Source organism: Selaginella moellendorffii, unplaced genomic scaffold (assembly GCF_000143415.4).
Source record: "Selaginella moellendorffii unplaced genomic scaffold, v1.0 SELMOscaffold_18, whole genome shotgun sequence".
In the NCBI taxonomy this organism is placed as follows: Eukaryota; Viridiplantae; Streptophyta; class Lycopodiopsida; order Selaginellales; family Selaginellaceae; genus Selaginella; species Selaginella moellendorffii.
Window position 1 is genome coordinate 1,941,921 of NW_003314279.1, and position 14,883 is coordinate 1,956,803.

At 44.0% G+C, this 14,883-nt stretch overlaps 4 protein-coding genes across 10 annotated transcripts; 3 read left to right on the top strand and 1 right to left on the bottom strand.

Annotated features, from left to right (window-relative positions):
* Nucleotides 1-3,467: 3,467 nt before the first annotated feature.
* Nucleotides 3,468-3,912, top strand: LOC112346878. Its single transcript, XM_024676694.1, has 2 exons — nt 3,468-3,562; nt 3,628-3,912. The coding sequence occupies exons 1-2, from the start codon at nt 3,541-3,543 to the stop codon at nt 3,909-3,911; spliced, it is 306 nt and encodes a 101-aa protein (XP_024532462.1). The 5' UTR covers nt 3,468-3,540; the 3' UTR covers nt 3,912.
* Nucleotides 3,913-3,923: 11 nt separating this feature from the next.
* LOC9650367 (protein ECERIFERUM 26-like) lies at nt 3,924-6,164 on the bottom strand. Its single transcript, XM_024676691.1, has 3 exons — nt 5,478-6,164; nt 4,961-5,420; nt 3,924-4,907 (listed from the first exon to the last, which is right to left on the bottom strand). Exons 2-3 carry the CDS (start codon nt 5,393-5,395, stop codon nt 4,086-4,088), a joined length of 1,257 nt encoding a protein of 418 aa, XP_024532459.1. The 5' UTR covers nt 5,396-5,420; nt 5,478-6,164; the 3' UTR covers nt 3,924-4,085.
* A 249-nt stretch (nt 6,165-6,413) lies between these two features.
* On the top strand, nt 6,414-7,710 carry LOC9650368 (protein-L-isoaspartate O-methyltransferase). 2 transcript variants are annotated; one of them, XM_024676692.1, is made up of 8 exons: nt 6,414-6,519; nt 6,601-6,711; nt 6,843-6,874; nt 6,924-7,028; nt 7,093-7,216; nt 7,275-7,346; nt 7,411-7,484; nt 7,524-7,710. In XM_024676692.1, the coding sequence occupies exons 1-8, from the start codon at nt 6,465-6,467 to the stop codon at nt 7,617-7,619; spliced, it is 669 nt and encodes a 222-aa protein (XP_024532460.1). In that variant the 5' UTR covers nt 6,414-6,464; the 3' UTR covers nt 7,620-7,710. The 2 variants fall into 2 exon arrangements, with proteins under 2 accessions (XP_024532460.1, XP_024532461.1); XM_024676693.1 differs by having other exon boundaries at nt 6,415-6,519; nt 7,536-7,710.
* A 120-nt stretch (nt 7,711-7,830) lies between these two features.
* Nucleotides 7,831-14,319, top strand: LOC9640603 (pleiotropic drug resistance protein 1). Of its 6 annotated transcripts, XM_024676689.1 has the most exons (25): nt 7,831-8,616; nt 8,669-8,789; nt 8,840-8,928; nt 8,978-9,062; nt 9,109-9,268; nt 9,321-9,397; nt 9,457-9,510; nt 9,567-9,657; nt 9,706-10,007; nt 10,059-10,337; nt 10,385-10,701; nt 10,748-10,908; nt 10,958-11,061; nt 11,122-11,275; nt 11,327-11,452; nt 11,522-11,643; nt 11,700-12,023; nt 12,075-12,365; nt 12,416-12,499; nt 12,553-12,686; nt 12,735-12,962; nt 13,025-13,196; nt 13,251-13,505; nt 13,564-13,926; nt 13,978-14,319. In XM_024676689.1, the coding sequence occupies exons 1-24, from the start codon at nt 8,186-8,188 to the stop codon at nt 13,831-13,833; spliced, it is 4,431 nt and encodes a 1,476-aa protein (XP_024532457.1). In that variant the 5' UTR covers nt 7,831-8,185; the 3' UTR covers nt 13,834-13,926; nt 13,978-14,319. The 6 variants fall into 6 exon arrangements, with proteins under 6 accessions (XP_024532457.1, XP_024532456.1, XP_024532455.1 ...); XM_024676688.1 differs by having other exon boundaries at nt 10,958-11,275; XM_024676687.1 differs by having other exon boundaries at nt 11,700-12,365.
* The last annotated feature ends 564 nt before the right edge of the window (nt 14,320-14,883 follow it).

A 14,883-nucleotide genomic window follows, 5' to 3' on the forward strand; every position in this document is an offset into this window, starting at 1 on the left:
TATAAGCTACATGTTGATTTTCATGATCTGCTCAACATTTTCATTTTTTAAAACATTAGAGGAGAAGAATAATAATGAAGTTTTATAAGAAAAAATTAATAATAAATCTAATTTTAAAACTGTCTAAATAAACTAAATTTCTGACTTTTAAAATTAAATCAGAGATCTTTATATCACTTTTTAGAAAAAATAAATTAATAAATAAATTTACAGCTTAAAAAACTCCCATATGTATTTTAAAGATTAAAGATGTGCTTATTCAAAAGTCTAGATAATTATATTAGTTTATAACAACTAGATATAATCTTTATAAGAAACATTTAAAAGCTTGAATTCAATTAGTTTAACTTCACATAAAATATTTTGAAGTAATATCTGTTTTCAAACTTTTTGTCATTTGACTTATAGCATTGCATTATAGAGATTTTCTCCTAGCAAATATACTAATAACATTAGCTCTCTTTTTCTTTCTATCAACCAATCTCAAGTGGCAATCATAGAAGCCAGAAATTCCATCTTAAAGATAAAGAGGGTAATCCATGAGTTGCACTCCATTGCTTTCAAGAACAATATTGGCTAAGATCATTACATGTCTAGGGTGGAAGTTATGGAGTACATGTTGAGGTATACCCAAGTAGAAAAAGAGGATGTATGATATTAAGGATGCTAAAGTAGATCCTATGATTTTTTTTTGAAATTTTAGATTTATTTAAACAGAGAACAAAAGAATTCACCTATCTATACAAAATATAAGCACTTACAAAGAACATAAGCAATTGGAGTTTATGTAAATGCTGCATGGAGGCATTTGCATAGCAGCTACACATGGCTGTCAACATATTTAAAAACTTTCGATACCCAAAGTCACATTCGTGACAATTGCACTCACCTCAAATGAAATTGAAAACCTTGAGAAATTTGTTTCAATTATGGATCAAACTCCAAATTCTATGTATTTTTGCTCTCAACCAATATGAATAAACAATTTTACTCCTTGATGTCTTGTGATAGCATGGTATGTTCACCTTTGTATAAAAAAAGGGTGTACTTCTATACTTAATCATTTCTACAAATACCTAAAACACATTACTTTATTAAGTAGTATGCTTATTATTTGTTTTATTAGATAACAATGAGATCTAAAATGAAAACTAAATCTAATGAGTGGTGCTCATAATGTTAATTCATTCTTGTAAACAAAATAGATTCCCTATTAAAATTACCTCTTCTTCTTTTTAGTATTGCAGCCATTACCATTATATGCTATGCATGCCTGTCTAGTCATTTGCAAATTTGATGACACGTGTAGCAGCCAAAAGTAAAATTCACAATCATATAGTCAACTTGCAAGAGTTTATAAATGAAAAATACTTTTTATGACTATAGGGAAAACCACTACACTTTGGCAATGCTCGCTAAAGAGTTTGCTTATTGCATTATTCTAGATTCTCAAGAATTTGAGCAAGTGTGTGTGGAAGGGATGGAGTGTGTTCCTATACTTGATGCTAATCATATACGCTTTCAACAATCTTTAGTGTAAAAAGCATCTCTTCCTTGTAAGGCTCTCTTGCCTGATTAGTAAATATCTATTTTCAAGTTCTCTATGAAGTTTAAACACTACATTGCTATAGATAACAATCATCTATATTAATGCTTGGTTCATACTTGTATTTCTCTAGGTCCTATAATAAGTTCGCCTAGGTAAACAAAAGTCATATGATTTAATAGAATTGTAACCTTGATTTTGTATCTGGATGAAAAATTCCTCAACCTTTCCAAATGAGCTATATAACAATTTATCAAGACTTGAAAGTTTCCTAGTTTAGAATGTAAAGAGCCTCAGTTTTTAGCATCTTTTATATTCAAGCTTTTCCTATAAACATCTATCAAAAGATTGTAGTAGCCATGATTTGTCTGGAAAGTCGTGCCTTACAGCACCTACAACATATTTGATAAGAAAAAAAATTATACAAAAGAAAGATTTATAAAATTTGCAATGGAAGAACAATGCAAACTTATATAATAAGGCGTATAAGTTAATGTGAAATTACCCTAATCATGACCCTATGGCATCTTCTTTAACCATAGAATCTATGCCAAAAAATCTACTGTCAATCTTGGTAAAGTTCTATCCTCTCTTAAGCCATATATACAAAAAAAGCAAAATTCAAGAGAAGAAGAGAAGAAAAAGAAAAGAAAAAAGAAAAGCAAGGTGTTTAATACAAGTGGATGTTCTCTATAGCAATTTAGAAGCTTTAAGCTTGGCAAATATTAGAAAAAATACCTTACTTTTGAAATCTAAATTTCTTTCATGAAGCATATAACCATATTCTCCAAGATAATATAAGACATAACTTAAACACTTTATTGTGGGTGAGAGACTACTAGTGATTGGCGTATTGAGAGATATTGACATCAGCCACTCTTAGCACTCTTAGTGAAGTAAAATTCTTTTTATTTCATTAGTTAGTCTTTTACACTTTAGTGAAATAAGAATATATAAAGTGTTGTTTCAAATTTAGACTTTTCAAAAGGTCACCTACAAAGAAATTTAACTCTAAATATTCCATATTTATTCATGGGTATTTAACTATTATAAATTATTTCTTGAGTTGTTCTCTTTAGTTACTTATAATCCACCACACTTTTTTGCAAATTTACATTTTCATAAATGAAAGAGAGAGTAACTCTTCTAACACCCTACCCTTTGAAAATCAAGTTTAAGCAGATTACTAAATGTCACTTCTCTAATATCAAATGTAATCTTTTGAATTTGGAACAATTTAATTGAAAACATACTAAAAATGACTTAAGTACTTCTAAACAATTAAATTCATATCCTACTCCAATTTCTATAAATCACTTTTCATAGTGATAAAACTTGCTTTTCCATCCGTTCCAAACTTGTTGACAATATTGTTCCAATTAACTTGGAACTCTTAACTAAATCCAAATCACTATAATATACTTTATGAAATGCAAATATCCATCTAACTGCCAATGCTCAAAAGTTCTTCTAGAGGATGAAACTGTGCCATCTTGGCGACACAATCACTACCAAGATGGCATTGGATATGTGAACACTCCAACTGTGTTGTAAGTGTCACTTGTAAAAACTAATGGCTCAAGAACAACCTCAGTAGAATGAGATATGATTGAACTTAAACCTTTGATACCATATGAGAAAGAATAGAGATAAATTTCATGAAAATAGTAGAAAACTCTTGATCTCTGGACAAATACGTCAAACAAGATGGAGGTTTTGTAAGAAAAACATATAAATACTAAGTTACTAGACTAACTGTCTAGAGTTAACTACTCACGGGACAAGATATGCCCGCTTCTTCTTGCTCCCTCTTCGACTACGTTGGAGCATAGCAAAGCGACCGATGCGGCCGGATTCCATCCCAACTGCCCGAAGCTCCTGAGCTCCTAACCCTAAAACTCCGCCCCAAAAGCACCGAGAATGTAGCTCTCTCCCGAGCTATATTCTTGATCCGTGGGTATGGAACTCAAGAAATAAGTACCATTGACATCGCAATGGAGCTCATCCACGAAACTGGTATTGTTGTAGATTTTTTCTTTTCTACTCGTCCTTGCTTGTGTAAAGTTTGTGCCTTTTGTCAGGGCATCTATCTCTCGAAGTGATAGAGATCGTGTTGGATTGGATTCGGGCCTTGCTCGACCTTATAGACAATTATCACAAGGTACTCCATTGCACGGCCGAGGCGATTGTGTCCTACACGCAGGCTTCTCTTACAGTTCCATTCCAGCAAAACGATCGAATCGCGTGCTCGAATCATAATCTTTTTTTCCGGGCAAACAGTCATTGTCCGCCCCAGCTTTGTAAAGCCATTTCGAAGTTCTTGTCTCTCTTTTCCTCTGGCAGGCTACACGATAAATCGACTTGATCAGTCGCTGGATCTCAATTATAGAGGTGAGAACTTCCTCATCTTCTCTTATTCCATTCCAAACGCACGGACGTTTTCCCGTTTTTTCTGGCAGAAATAGATTACAGGGATTCATCGCCTCTCCTAGGACGATCTTGGAGCGTTTCACAAACGAGTTTAGAAATGCGTGATGCGTCAAGAGATCACGCCGTTAGCCGGCTTGGTGGAGGAGCTACCAAAATAACTTTCCTGCAGCAGCCTTTTCATGGCCTCGGATCGAAGAGACACACACACGCTCTTGCTGCGCCCGCCTTCGCGGCCGGGAGCGATGGTCACCATCCCCTCGCCGAAGAGCGGAGCCGCCAGGAACTCGACGTAGAACGGCTTGGAGAAGCCAAAGTCGGCATCGTCGTAGACGGGAACGTTGGCGGCCCAGTTGCAAAAGAGAACGTTGTTGGCGAAGAAGGAGGAGGCGCACTTGTAGGATCCGTTGGTCCTGGTTCCCAGCTGGATCGCCTTTGCAACGTCGCTCACGCTGGACTGACCGAGCGGCGAGACCGCGTCCACGAACTTAAAGGCGGTGGCAGAGTTTCCAAAGTAGCCGCGGTTCCGCTCCAAGTTGGTGTTGCTCCACAAGCACAGCCGCGAGTCGCCGCTGCTCGGCTGCTCCTGTGCCTTGACGACGGCCTTCCACACCGCGGCGCACAGAGCCTCCGTCTCGCCGCCGCCGCCGCCGGACTCGCGCGTGATCGCCTCGACCACTTTGGAGCCGAAGTGGAAGACGCGGGTGTCCAGCTCCGACGCGTTGATGCTCAAGTTGGTGTGCGCGAAGGGCTGCGGGAGCTGGACGTCGGCCGAGGTGACATCGACGCTGGACGTGGGACGTGACGAGAGCTTGCCTTGCTTCCGGTGAGCCTCACCCCAGAGCTTCACCAGCAGGTCCATGGACATGAAGTCGGCGAGAATGTGGCACCAACTTAGTCCGAGAGCGAGGCCTCCGCCGCGGAACAGAGTATACTGCAAGAAGGGATTGGTTTCGTGTTGCTTTCTCCGGAGGCACACAAACTTACCTGGATGGCGAGCAGCGGAGAGACGCTGTAGTCGGAGATTCGGACCTCCGGAAGAAGCTGCTGCCGGTTGGATCCGTCCTTTTCCGCCTCGAGCCACTCCCGGAGGCTCGAGTCGCAGGTCGCTTCCACGACTCGGATGCCGGCATCGTTGCTCTTGATTCCCAGGTTGCCGTTGTCCAGCACCCGCAGCCTCCCGCTCACGGAGGGGAAAAGATCGAGAACTTCGGCCAGGGAGAAGTTGAGCTCCTCTCTTTCGACTTCCCAGGGAGAGGAAGTCGGTACCTTGTCGAAGTAGATGACAGTGTGGAGGTAGAAGTTGCTGAGGATGCTGTCGAGCTTGGAGACGGGGTGGATTGCGAGCTGGGAGGGATGAATTGAAACCACGGTCTTGACTCCATGAATTGTGACTTGGTGATGATGCTGCTGCTTCAACATTGCTGGAACAGGCCTGTGGATTTGCCTGCACAGACCACGAGATATCCGGACTAAGTTGCTGCTCGGGACTCGGGATTCGTACCTTTCCTGGAGGTGAGAGTGGTGGTGGTCTTTTTTATTTCTTTTCTTTTCGCTTTTGGAAAGTCCTCAGGAATCGTTTTCCTCCAGGCACGTCCTTGATTCGATCCCAGCGCTGCTGCTGCTGCTGCTGCTGCTACTCCCTTGCGTTCCTCCGGTGGAGTTTGAAGATGAGATAAGCAAGCGTTGTGGAGGTAAATGCAAGGAAGTGATGGGGAAAGGAAAAGAGGGAGAGTGGTGGATTTGGCCGCGAATGCTAAGCACGGGGTCCTTATAATGCCCCTCTTCTCTCTCGTTAAGTTCTTTTCCTCGCTCCACTCACTTTGCAATCAATTGCAGGCACCAAAGCTGGCTGGCCATGGCTGGTGGGGCTCATCAAAGCGTGTTGGAGAAGACAGGCAAAAGAGAAGATGGATGGGGGCCAAAAGAGAAAGAAAAAAAGTTTAGAACAAGCCAGCAGCACTGAGCAACAGCACCAACACACACTACTACTTACACGGCCAGCGAAGTCAATGGGTGGAATTAATGTGAGGGGATTGATTCGCTCATCGTCTTCTCCCCAGGAATTTCTTATAAGCGCGACGACCTGCGTTTGTTCGTAGTTGGTGGTGTTGTTGCGCGGGCATTGAATGCCACAAAGGGATCTTCGCGTTGACTTCTCCGTCAATGGTGGTCAAAATTGGTCAATGCCCTAGCCCCGCGTAATTTCGTTGACTCCTCCGGTCAATGCTTGTCAAACAAGGTCAATGCCTCCGCGTGACTGTGTGATTTGTTTGTTTTTTGCCCTCTTTAAAGGTGGTGGTGTGGCGTGGTTGGGCTTTGCTGGCTGGTGGCCAGCGTTTTTAATGCTTTGGGCAAATTCTCTTCTTTCCTTTCTTTCCTATGGTTGGTAGCAGTTTGAAGCTTTCGCGCGGTAGCGTGTCCATTTCAAAAATTTAAAAGATGCCATCGGCATCTCCGGCTAGGGCAGAACTTAGGGCTCTTGCGCGCGATGAGCTGGAGGTGCCACGGCAGGAGCAACGAGGAGCTAATCGCAAACCTCCAGAGTATGTCAGCTGTATCGCCCCGCATTGCGCTTGTTTGGAGCTGTTTCATGTGAGAGGATCGCTGGCTTTGTTTTGTCGCAGAGAATGGAATCCTGAGCTCTGCCGCCGCGGCCGACGCGATGGCGAGGATCGACAGAGCGTTTTTCGTGCCGCGGGGAGGATCGCCGTATCAAGATGCGCCCCAGCCGATTGGTATGGACAGTGCTTAAATTTCTTTTGTTTGCTTGCTCGTTTGAGAGTAGAGGATAATTGTCTTTGCTTTTGTTTTTGTGGGGACTTATGTTTTTTCTCGTAGAAGGCTTGTCACTCTTTGTTTTTCGCAGGGCACGGCGCGACAATCTCAGCTCCACACATGGTAAGAAACACGTTTTAGTAGCAAGCAGGAGTGAAAGTGTTTCTGGCAGCATGGTTATTGCGTATCCATGCTCGCGGATCATCTCAAAGCGGGAATGACAGTGCTTGATGTTGGATCCGGCTCCGGCTACTTGACTGCGGTCTTCGCGTTGATGGTGAGTCTGAGACAATCAATGCACGAACTGATGAGCTCAGTTTTTATTGTGTGTGTTCTTGAAGGTTGGACAAACTGGAAAAGCTGTGGGAATTGAGCACATCCCCGAGCTTGTGGAGTCGTCTATAAAAAACATCAGAAGAACACAAGCGGCGTCGCTTCTTGACACTGGAGCTCTGTCCGTCCACGGTATGCATTGTCTTCTTCTGTGCTGATTCACTCCGATGCGGTGCGCTGTGTGTAAAAGCTGGAGATGGCAAGCTTGGCTTTCCGGCTTGTTCACCTTACGATGCAATTCATGTTGGAGCTGCAGCTGCTGGTAATATTCGATTCTCTCTTTGGCTTTTACCGCTTTTGTTAACTCTTGTATTGCTGGCTGCCAGAAATGCCGCAAGCGCTTGTAGACCAGCTCAAACCCGGTGGCCGTATGGTGATTCCAGTAGGACGCTTCTTACAGGTGAAGTGGTTGTTTCTAGTAAATTTTATACGCAACCAGATGTTAATGCAGGATCTAGTTGTCATAGACAAACTTTCAGACGGGTCCATTAAAAAACGAACTGAGATGGGTGTAAGCTACGTGCCTCTCGTGTGATTTAAATGCCGAAATGCAATAGAGTGCGAGAGTGGCCAAAAGATCGCAATAATGGTAAAAGCTTACGATCGCTGTCATTCTATTGCGACAATCGGGACCAGCTTGTATGGTTTTTCTGAGATTTGGGTCCACTGTTGCTTCCAAGTAAGTTGCGTGTTTCTGTCAAGTGGTCGTCGACATCTTCTAGCCAAAGAGCTAAGTGTTTTTATCGTTGTTTTCAATTGTTTTGCGCTAATTAATATCCGTCTTCTTGTTGCTGTCACAGATCTGGGCCGAGCAGATCACTTGGAAACCTTAGAATACTACGGCAGTGAAAGGCATCTTTTGCTGGTACGATGTTGAACTTTCGTGAAGAAAGTGTGAGCCACAGAGCATTGGCCGACGTAATTTCATGTCACGCTAGAGCTATGGAGAAGGCCCAGCCGTCGACAGCCGTCGAGATGATCCATTGGAGAAATGATGGTATCAGCAGCGGACCTACCAGTCCAACAAGGCGGATTATGCAAAACCAGGATTGTGTCCTTGGATGAAGCCAAGTTTTACCAGCAAAGAAACCAGCACTAGGAATGACGACGTGTGCGTCGCCGATTGCCAAAGATGTCCGTATGACTGCTTGCACGGCTTCTCTGAGTTCAGAAGATATAAGGCGTGCTTTTGGGATTGGAGATGAACTTTTCTTACCAAAGATGCAGAGAAGCACGTCAAGCCGGCTCAGCGATGCGTTCTCTAGCACCGGCTCGTTCCACAGGGATTTGGATGATGGGGAGTTGCTGATATGGGCTGCTCTCGAGAGGCTGCCTACAGTTGAGCGTTCAAGGAAGGGGATTTTGCTCAGTGACAATGCAGCAAAGAATGGCTGTGCTGCTGATACTCAGGCTGAAGTTGACGTTTCGAAGCTGGATGTGCAAGACAGGCGGAGGATTTTGTCCAGGCTTATTCCGACTGCCGAAGAGGATAACGAGCGTCTACTGTTGAGACTTCGCGATCGCATCAACAGGTAAGTTTAGACTTCACAGTGTGTTATCTCAGATGTGCTTTACGATTCCCAGGGTCCGCATTGATCTTCCCAAGATCGAGGTGAGGTTTGAGCACTTAAATGTGCAAGCGAAGGTCCACGTGGGAAGCAGGGCTCTTCCAACGCCTATTAACTTCATCAACAACTCGGCCGAGGTGCTCTTGTTATAAATGTTCTCCTGTTGTTGTATCGACAAACTTTGCAGAGTCTGCTCAGCGCGCTGCACCTGCCTTCCTCTAACAAGAGGACTCTCACAATACTACGAGATACCAGCGGGATCATCAAACCTTCCAGGTGAAAAGTTACCGAGTTCTTTTCCTTTCTTAAATTGTTCTTTCCACAGATTGACGCTACTCCTTGGACCACCCGGATCTGGAAAGACGACGCTTTTATTGGCTCTGGCAGGAAAACTGAACAAGGATTTACAAGTATGCATGAGACAAGCACGAGACATAAAAGTACTTGTTTTATCAGGTCACCGGGAATGTCACATACAATGGACATCAAATGGACGAGTTTGTTCCGCAAAGGACTGCTGCGTACATCAGTCAAAGCGATCTACACAGCGGGCAGATGACTGTCAGGGAAACTCTTGATTTCTCCGCTTGCTGCCAAGGGGTTGGTAGCAAATACGGTAACGGGTAATATCGGTGAGTGTTTTATATATTGATGTTTCCTTGTGGCAGAAATGCTTTCTGAACTTCTGAGGAGGGAAAAGGCGCTTGGCATAAAACCGGATGCGGACATTGACGTTTTCATGAAAGTAATATTTTTTGTTTCGTATGTTTACGACTCTTGCTGATGGATTTTTGGATTTCTCAGGCAACTTCGTTGCAGGGTCAGCAGACGAACCTTGTGACTGATTACGTGATGAAGGTGTGTGAGCATCTGCTTACTTGCAACCGTGACTAATTGTATGTGTGTCCTGACAGATACTTGACCTTGAAAATTGCTCTGATGTCATTGTTGGAGACGAGATGCATCGAGGAATCTCCGGCGGTCAGAAGAAAAGGGTGACAACAGGTTCAGCTGTCAGATTCTTTGTATAGTCACCTTCTGATTTTGCTGCAGGTGAAATGTTGGTTGGCCCTGCGAAAGCGTTGTTTATGGATGAAATTTCCACGGGCCTGGATAGTTCCACGGCGTTTCAAGTTGTTCAGTGTTTGAGACAGTTCGTGCATGTGATGGATGCCACTCTACTGATCTCTCTGCTTCAGCCTGCACCCGAAACATTTGGCCTGTTTGACGACGTTATATTGTTATCAGAGGGACGGATCGTTTATCATGGACCTCGTGAACTGGTTTTAGAGTTTTTTGAATCGCAAGGCTTCAAGTGTCCTGAGAGAAAAGGTGTTGCTGACTTCCTTCAAGAGGTAAACCAGTTTCACATCAAACGGCTTGATTTTAATGTTGTTGATACGCAGGTAACATCGAGGAAAGATCAAGCTCAATATTGGACTGGTACAAGAGCTTACAGCTACGTTTCAGTTGACGACTTTCAGAGGGCTTTTGAGGGCTTTTCGGCTGGCCAGAAGCTTGCTGAAGAACTTGAGAAACCATTCGACAAAGCGAGCAGTCATCCTGCCGCTCTTGTGACACAAAGATATGCCCTGAGCAGCTGGGGATTATTTCGGGCTTGTCTTGCAAAAGAAGTGCTGCTCATAAGGCGGAACGCCTTCGTTTATGTTTTCGCAGTGTTCCAGGTAACCTCTTTCTCTATCATCTGCATACTTACAGTTTGCCATGACAGATTTTAATTACTGCTGCTATCGCCATGACCGTATTTATAAGAACTGAAATGAAGCACCAAACCGTAGACGATGGAGTTGTCTTCCTTGGAGCTATGTTTTTTGCCTTGCTGACGGGCATGTTTAACGGGTTTGCTGACTTAGCCATGACCATCTTCAGGCTTCCAGTTTTCTACAAGCAAAGGGATTCGTTGTTCTATCCTGCATGGGCGTATGCTTGGCCCATGATTATTACCAGACTTCCGATTTCATTAATTGAAGCGGCAGCTTGGGTGATACTTACGTACTGGGTGATAGGATTTGCACCGCAATGGAGCAGGTATAAGCCAGTTATTATTTATCTAACTTTGATCTTCTTTTTTCAGATTTTTTGGACAAGTGTTAATATTTTTTGTTGTCAATCAAATGGCTCAAGGTCTTTTTAGATTGATTGCTGCTTTGGGACGGACGATGGTTATAGCAAATACCTTCGGGGCTTTTGCTATACTCGTCATTATTTGTCTGGGGGGATTCGTTATAAGCAGAGGTAATGTTTACTATTTCTCTATATGTCATAAATCTCGTTTTGTATGCAGAGGACATACATCCGTGGTGGATATGGGGATACTGGACTTCTCCTCTAATGTATGGGCAAAATGCGATTGCGGTGAACGAGTTTCTTGCACCCAGATGGCAAAAGGTACCAACTTTAAGCGCTAGAAAATTATGGCAAACTGATCGACTGATAAGTTTGTTTCAGCCATCGAACTTTTCCAGCACAGTTGGAGAAGCTATACTATTAACACGTGGACTATTTCCAAAGTGGTACTGGTACTGGATCGGTGTCGGAGCAGTCACTGGATTTGCCACTCTGTTCAATGTTGGATTTATTCTGGCAATGACTTACCTGAACCGTAAGCAGCTGTTTTAAGCGTTCCAATGCGTTCTCATTCAAGTTCTGTTAGCTATTGGCAAGTCACAAGCCATTGTTCCTAAGGACATGTTAAATGAACGATCATCAGACGCTCCACGCATATATTTACAAAAAGTGGATTCTTCAAAACCTGATAGTCTACGTGATATCGAAGAAGGTAACATGTGTTTCGCCTTTTTTTTTTTTTTTTTCTAATTTTTACTCTTCTATGTGAATGTTTTTACAGGTATTGAATTGCAATCACGAGAAAGTGGCAGGCTCAAAACTTATTTGAAGGGAATGGTGTTACCATTTCAACCTTTATCGCTAGCGTTTCATCATATCAGCTATTTTGTTGATATGCCTCCTGTAAGCAGCCATCACACTGCTAGACACATCAAGTAAATGACCGTTTGCAATTGCAGGAGATGAAACATCAAGGCAACAAACTACAGCTTCTTCAAGACATTAGTGGTGTTTTCCGGCCTGCAATTCTCACAGCCCTTCTTGGCGTAAGTGGCGCAGGAAAGACAACTCTAATGGACGTTTTGGCCGGTAGGAAAACCGGTGGATACATTGAAGGGGAAATTATAGTAGCGGGTCGCCCAAAAAAGCAGGAAACATTTGCTCGGGTCTCAGGATACTGCGAACAGAATGATATCCATTCTCCAAATTTGACTGTGGAGGAATCCTTGATCTTTTCAGCGTGGATGCGTTTGTCGGAAAAGGTTGACAGATCCACTCGAGCGGTAAGTTGCAGTTCTTGCGCTTTGAAGTACTCAACTACATACACTGTACAGATGTTTGTTGAAGAAGTTCTGGAGCTTGTCGAGCTTGCATCTCTAAGAGGTGCTTTAGTTGGAGTGCCCGGAGTTACTGGGCTATCCGTTGAGCAAAGGAAGCGCTTGACTGTTGCTGTGGAACTGGTTGCTAATCCTTCGATAATTTTCATGGACGAGCCTACGTCAGGCTTAGATGCACGAGCTGCTGCAATTGTCATGCGGACAGTTCGAAACACCGTTAACACAGGACGAACCGTAGTTTGCACTATACATCAGCCCAGCATAGATATATTCGAAGCCTTTGACGAGGTAAGCCTTTGCTCATTCTTTTCTCGCTCTCTGATCGTGGTTTATGGCAGCTCTTCTTGATGAAACGAGGTGGACAACTGATTTATGCAGGTCCCCTTGGTAAATTTTCTGCTGAAGCCATCCATTACTTTGAGGTACCTTGGGCGCATCTGTTTTTTTTTTATAGTGATAAGCGTCTTGTTCACAGGGTGTTCCTGGCGTACCAAAAATCAAAGATGGTCACAACCCTGCTACCTGGATATTGGAAGTAACGTCTCAAATGTCTGAAGCTCGTCTCGAAATCGATTTTGCAGAAGTTTACAGGAAGGCATCTCTATGCGAGTAGGTTATATTTAATTCTGTGCGAGCCACTTAACTGTGTTTATGCAGACAAAATGAGGCTCTTATCAGGGAGACAATTCAGAGCTCGAAAGACACTCCGGAGCTGCACTTCCCGACGAAATATCCTCAGGCATTTATCTCACAGTGTGCGATTTGCCTTTGGAAGCAACATCTATCATACTGGCGAAATCCTCAGTACTGCGTGATTCGTATGTTTTTTACGGCCGTGTCAGCTGTATTGTTTGGTGGAATTTTCTGGGACCTTGGAACCCGAAGGTATTATTAGTCGTGCTTCCTTGAAACCAATTTGTAACAACGGACTTATTTGTATGCCGCAGAAGCAAGCAGCAAGATTTGTTTAACTTGATTGGCGTTCTCTATTCAGCAGTTCTTTTCCTGGGTGTAAACAACGCATCCACGGTTCAACCGGTTGTGGCAACGGAGCGTACTGCATATTACCGCGAAAGAGCTGCCGGAATGTATTCTGCGCTTCCCTACGCTTTTGCTCAGGTAACGAGATTCTTTTTTCCTTCTGTGGTCAAGACGATCATTCCTTTTCTCCAGGTGCTTGTGGAAGTTCCATATGCTCTGGTTCAAACTCTTCTTTATGGCTCCATTACGTACTCCATGATTGGATTCGAATGGAGCATCGTCAAAGTGTCCTACTTTTTCTTCTTCACATTCTCGGGACTTCTTTACTACACGCTCTATGGGATGATGGCTGTTGCATTGACTCCAAACGAGCAGATCGCAGCAGTTGTCTCGGCATTTTTCTTCGGAGTTTGGAACCTTTTCGCGGGCTTCATCATACCATACAAGGTTCGTGGATCCTTCCGTTCAAGCGTTTCTGCTCTTAGCTTGGCTGTTTTGGCTGCAGAGAATTCCCGTGTGGTGGAGATGGTACTACTGGGCAAATCCGGTGGCATGGACCGTCTACGGCCTGTTTACTTCGCAGCTTGGCGACGTCGACACACTCCTGGCAATCCCAGACCAGCCTCCGAAGACGGTGAGGCAGTTCATGAAGGATCACTTCAACTTCGAGCTCTCATTTGTAAGCCGAGCAGCCGCCATGCAAGTCGTCTTCATCGCTACCTTTGCTCTCGTCTTTGCGGTGTGCATCAAGCATTTGAACTTTCAGAGGCGCTGACCTTCTTTCGAAGCTGAGAGAACTATTTGTGATTCTTGGCACCATTTTACAGTGCACTGCTTCGGAGAAGTGTTTGAAGAGCACACAAACTTGGTAAGTAGTGTTCTTTGCTCGTATCCTTGACTAACTTCAGAAATTTTGCAGCTTCGTTACCATTCATAGTATAGACATGAGCCGATTCTAGCAGAGACTCAGTCATGGGAGCTGTAGGTTCAATACTAAGGACATGCTGCACTAAAACCAGGCCCTCCATAGAAGAAGCTATTCTTCCCGTTTCTAAAGACTAGTTGTAACAGGAAGAAGATTCGTGCTTTTCTCCCAGATTCCCGAGCGGCTCAAAGTACAAGGTCCCGCCATTCACCGAAGCTTTGAATAGATTTCGATGGAGGGCAGCGTTTCTGAAACCGGCTGCTGGAAACTCCCCACTCCCCAATGGCGATCAACCTGCGATGTTGTTCCTATAATATCACAAAGTTTGGATCTTTCTCACTGGAGAGAGAGAGAGAGAGGTTCACGTGATTGATGCAGGGGCCCTCGACGAAGGCGTGGTGGCTTCAAGTTGGCGGACAGACCATTGGCTACTGGCCTTCTTCTTTGATTCCAAATCTCGCCAGCGGGGCCAGGTTCGCTCAGTTTGGTGGCAAAGTCTACTCCAAAAGCGCTCCTCTTTTGTTCTAACCTGGAACAGAGTGAACGTGATATCATATTGAGCTCCTCCTCGCTGAGAGTATGGCGCTAGAACGCCTCCAAGCGCGACGCTGCTGCTCACTTGGACAAATCCAGGTGACAACCAAGTTATAGCAACCAGTTGATTTGTAGCCATCCCAGTCAATGAACAAGTGGGGCTCCCCGCTCCCACCGTATAAACGAGGATACACCTTAAGCATTAATGCATGTTAGCGTGTATATCATTGAAAAGCTGGCGGGCTTGGTTTACGTACATGCCACCCAGCTTCGATTGTGCTTCCCATCCCGTCCGCCAGCCAAAGCTGAGAGAGGGTGAAGGAGCTTTCAGGAGTTTCAATATTTGGTTTCCAGATGCTCGTGCTC